Source organism: Danio rerio, chromosome 15 (assembly GCF_052040795.2).
Source record: "Danio rerio strain M-AB ecotype USA chromosome 15, GRCz13ab, whole genome shotgun sequence".
NCBI lineage: Eukaryota > Metazoa > Chordata > Actinopteri > Cypriniformes > Danionidae > Danio > Danio rerio.
In genome coordinates, this window is record NC_141035.1 from 36,070,001 (window position 1) to 36,075,000 (window position 5,000).

Genomic DNA, 5,000 nt, shown 5'->3' on the forward strand with positions numbered 1-5,000 from the left:
ACTATGTTCATAGAAAGGTTAGTATTAAACATTTATACACAAGTATTTATGTATATAAAGCATCTGTTTAGTGAGAAGTGCTTCTCATATGATATGTGAACAACCTAGACAGCTTTACCTTGACATTTCCTCGAGCGAGAATGATGTTGACTGAAACTTTCTGTTGTACACCACGCCCACCATTGGAAACGCAAGCCTGATAAAGGTGACCCGTATCGACCTGTACTGTACCACTCAGTGACAACGGGCTATAAGTGATTGATGTCAGGCTCAGACTCATATTTCTTGTCTTTTACAGTATGTCTGGATGCTTCAGATTGTAGAGTATTTGACTGAACAGAGAATCTGATGAGAAGCTAATGTATGAGGTGACCCTTATTTGCAGAAGTGAATGTTTTGAATGTTACTATCATCTAAATGAAAAAAAAAAAAAAACTCCAAGTAAACACACCACAGCACCAGAAATAACTCAATATTTAAGTTCTCACTACAGGTGAAGTTCTGAGCTCAGACGTCTGATCCTCGAAACATCACCTGTGGGGAAAACTTTTTGCAGCTGTGGTGTGCCTACTTTGAGTTTTTTGGTTCATGTTCTTGTGTGGTAGTGCACCTAGAAAGAGCTTTTTTGCCATTTGGATGTGTGCCCTTGAACTGTTTTCTGTATCTTCTTAATCAGAACTGCCCAAAGTAGGGCCTGCAGGCCAATGGTAACCTTTGATTTGGCCCACCGCCCATCTGAAAGGAGAGGGAGAAGAGATAATAAGGTGGAATGGGAAAGTGGTTTGGGGAATACCTTTGACAGAGATTGTGATTTTTAATTTAACGTAAACTTTTGTTTGTTTGTTTTATTGCTAAGCTACAAAAAGCCAACTGAAATTAAATGTTTTATTTAAAGGTCTAAAACATTTTAAAAATCTGATTTTGAAAAATGTAAATACTATCACTTGACAGATAGATGACAATGCACAAGCGATTGGTAAGCAAATCAAGACAAAGGCAGGAGTAGCTCGACTGTATTCAACATTGAACTCCATTGTGTTATAAATGGGATTGTTTATCTTTTTCTAGTTTTCTACATTTTCTAGATTTTTTTTAATATTAGCAAATAAATTAGGAAATTATCCATGGCAAATTTTAGGTAATACAGTTTGGTGTATATATCAGAATACAGCTCTCAATCAAGGTTGGTTATAAGAAAAAGTTTGAGCACCCCTGTTCTAAATGCTAATTTTGTCTTTGTTTTGGAGCACACTCGCTTGCTTAGATATTCTTAAGTCTAACATATTGATACTACCACCCCTAAAAATATTAATTAATCAATTAAGGTCTTTGGGTCAGCTTTTTAGAACATAGAAAACGAAGATGGCTAGTATGTGAAAACAGAAGGAAAGAGTATATTTGTGCAGTATTCCCATTAAAGTGATTCAAAACAATGTCAATTAGTGACTTAAACAGGATCACTCAAGAAAAGCACTAGGCTGGAATTCATCAGTTATAAGGATTTAATTGCATGACATGCAGTCATGGCTACTCAATGAAATGAATTAAAAACTCATTGAAAAAGATTACCATGAGTCGAGTTAAATTTGGATCTGTTCTTCACAGAAATTTTTGAAAAAGTCATTTGAAAACCTTTCTTGACACTTCTATGGTGTGTTTCTAAAGCTTAAAAGCCTCATTCTCCATTCACTGTGACTCCATAGAGAACAGTGCTCAGTGCATAATTCCTTCAGCATTTCACAGAAGAAAGAAAGCCTGGCACGAGGATGAGTAAATAATGGCGCAATTCTCATTTCAGAAGAACTATTCCATTAATAGCGAAGACAAATGTCTGGTCTAGTTACAAGCCACTGTTTACAGATGTTCTAGGAAAGCACTTTGGAGACGTAATGACTTCATAGTCTAAAAAGCTTCTTCCCTTCAGTTCTGAGTGGCTCACTGTAGAATGTAATGATGGAGATGATGAAATGTAATAATAACAGCCAATTGAGATTTCAGCACACACTGGGTGATTGACTGAGTGCCAGACTTGTATACGACTTTCCAGAGAAGAAAATGAAAACCAACAGCTGTAAGACTCAAATATGTCACCAAAACATCTGTTCTGAAAAAACACATTAAGAACTAGAGGATTATTTAGCATCAAGGTGGTGCCCAATCAATGCAGCAACAAGGGAGAACCTCATTTTTTTCCCCTGCTCTACTTTCTGATCTATTCGTCAGGCGGTTAATTGCTGTCATGGGTGACGGGATGAGAAAGGAAGAGACCCTCACCGTCTGTTTTCACGGCTGTTGCTGAAAAGTTTGATCATGTCAGAGAGGAAGAGACGTCGCACCTCCATCAGGTCTGCACTGGGCGTTGAGTTTTTCAGCAGTGTTGCCACCACCTTCAGGATCACTGAGAACAACCAATGCATTAGTGCCTCCCACTTTTCTTTAAGCAAATAAAAAACTTTTCTTTGATTAATTTGTTTTGTACAAAACAAAATCACCAATGAAAAAAAATGTCTTTGTTAAAGCATTGTAAGACATGAACCAAAAAAACTTTGATTTGTAGCAAAGTACTGTATATGCAAAAGCTTCCTCACCATTTACTCACCCTCAAATTGTTCTAAACACAAAACAGGCTGAGTCATAACATTATACATTTTTTATAAACTTCGATTTGAAGCGTAGAAGATATGGCTCTATTTTAGCAATCTAAACACATGGACTAAAGCTCATGGCGCAGGTGCACTTAGAGAATGGAATCCTATTTCAAGTATAGAGAAAAACAGTTGGCAGGCCCAGCGCATGATCTAAAAAGGTTTTATTGTCTTTGTTCTCTTAAAGTTATGGGTTTGTTTTGGGGTAACATGCATTAAATTAATGTATTTAAGATGAATAACACCACACTGAAGATTGTAATTGAATGTGGCTGCTTTATTTTAGAGATTTAGTGAAGGCAGGTGATTTTTGACCCGACGGGAGAATGGTAGGGCTGGGCAATTAATCGAAAGTAACCAAAATCAACATTCAGAACCTATAATCGATCACATTTTTCCGGAACAGTTTATTCAATTACTTTCCCTACGTGTCACATGACCCCGCTCTGCTAACTTTGCAACCACATCTGATCTCTGGTTAAGTAGGTTGATGGACTCATTCTTGAGCCTTAATTTGCACTAAATTGACGATGATTAGAAGCTGCGCCAGAGATGCCTTTAGACGGCATATAAAACTTGTCTGTAAACTACTGTAAGAGGGCAAAATAAATAAATCGTTTATTAATCGTAATTGAGGTAAAATGTTTAACTAATCAAGATTTTGATTTTAGGCCAAATTGCTTAGCCCTAGCCAATGGTGTATGCAGAATGCTAAGACAACAGAAGGGTTATAAGCAAGTTGTAGTTGTGTTGTGGTGCATTCCCTATTTAAATGCTGGACTCGTAAGGGGGAAATTAACTCTTCACTTGCAAGGAAAGATCTAAAGAAGAAGAAGTATGAGTGAAATAGTGTTTTTTATATGTACAATATTAATCTTACATTTGAATCCTTTTTATCTTTCATATTTAAAAAAAATTGTGTGCTGCTGTGCATACCTGTGTGTGTGTGTGTGTGTGTTAAAAGCAATATATACATGCACTCTGGGCCCACCTATCACTGATGTGCAAAAAATATATATATAAATAAATAAATAAATAAATTGCAGTCTATTTCAGTTTGCTTAAAATACCTGACCAGCACACCCATGGGTGCACAAGTAGGCACAAATACATTTGCTATTTAAACAATGCAGACACCAAGTGTATGATAGAGATCAAAAGGTCATTTTAAATGGGTTGGAGCTGTCGCAGACGCCGCCCTCTCTATCCTACCACACTAGACGCGGATATAACTGAGAGCGTGGTGGTGAGGGTAGTGTCGCGGACGCAAAAGAGACACAAAAGAAGGGGAATTGAAGTCAGAAGAAGTGTAGAAGAATGTGTTTAATCAATTGCTAGTAAACTTTTAACTTCCACAGATGACAGCAAGCGTGTTAGCACCAGACCACAAATAGGATAAATGGGCTGACAGAAAGAATTACTTGGGTTCTGGATCTTCACGGTAGAGTCGGGTTCAACATGAGGCTTGTGGACGACCTGAGTGCAAACCTGCTCTGTCAAAATCTGGACAGAAAAACAGATCAGATGAGAGTAATAAATACATGCAAACAGATGCATGATACATAAAGTAAATCAATCTGAAACCATTCAAAACAGATTAGATATCTGTTACGAATATAGCTTTAAACTACATTGAACAAAACTATATTTCCACTGTGTTCAATGAGTTTCCAATATAAGTAGAAGCAAAAGATAATATTAACATTGCACCACAATCTCGAAAACTCTATTGAAACAAAGTACTTTACATGTATTTATATTTATAGAACTGATAAGGTTTTGAGAGGAGATCATAAAATAAAGCTTTGTTTAAACAATAAAGAACAAAAACAGTATTTTTTAGAAAAAAAAAAGAATAATATTATATACACTCACTGGCCACTTTATTAGGTACAACTGCTCATTACGCAATTTACTAATCAGCCAATCACATGGCAACAACTTAATGCATTTAGGCATGTAGACATGGTCAAGACGTCTGCTGCAGTTCAAACCGAGCATCAAAATGGGGAAGAAAGATGATTGAAGTGACTTTAAATGTGGCATGGTTGTTGGTGCCAGACGGGCTGGTCTGAGTATTTCAGAAACTGCTGATCTACTGAAATTTTTACACACAACCATCTCTAGGGTTTACGGAGTATGGTCAGAAAAAAAAAAGAAAATATCCAGTGAGTGGCAGTTCTGTGGATGCAAATGCCTTGTTGATGCCAGAGGTCAGAGGAGAATGTCACAACTGATTCGAGCTGATAGAAAGGCAACAGTAACTCAAATAAGCACTCGTTACAACCAAGGTATGCAGAAGAGCATCTCTGAACACACAACACATCGAAACTTGAGGCAAATGGGCTACGGCAT

The 5,000-nt window shown here is 37.0% G+C and overlaps 1 protein-coding gene across 8 annotated transcripts in view; it reads right to left on the reverse strand.

Moving 5' to 3' along the window:
* nbeab (neurobeachin b) overlaps window positions 1–5,000 on the reverse strand; it is a 569,044-nt gene that overhangs the window by 336,577 nt on the left and 227,467 nt on the right. For all 8 annotated transcript variants that reach the window (XM_087284306.1, XM_087284305.1, XM_087284304.1 and 5 more), the window contains exons 19-20: window positions 4,067–4,148; window positions 2,275–2,398 (exon numbers count right to left, since the gene is read on the reverse strand). In XM_087284306.1, coding sequence (XP_087140432.1) covers window positions 2,275–2,398; window positions 4,067–4,148 — 206 coding nt within the window. The remainder of the gene's footprint in view (window positions 1–2,274; window positions 2,399–4,066; window positions 4,149–5,000) is intronic.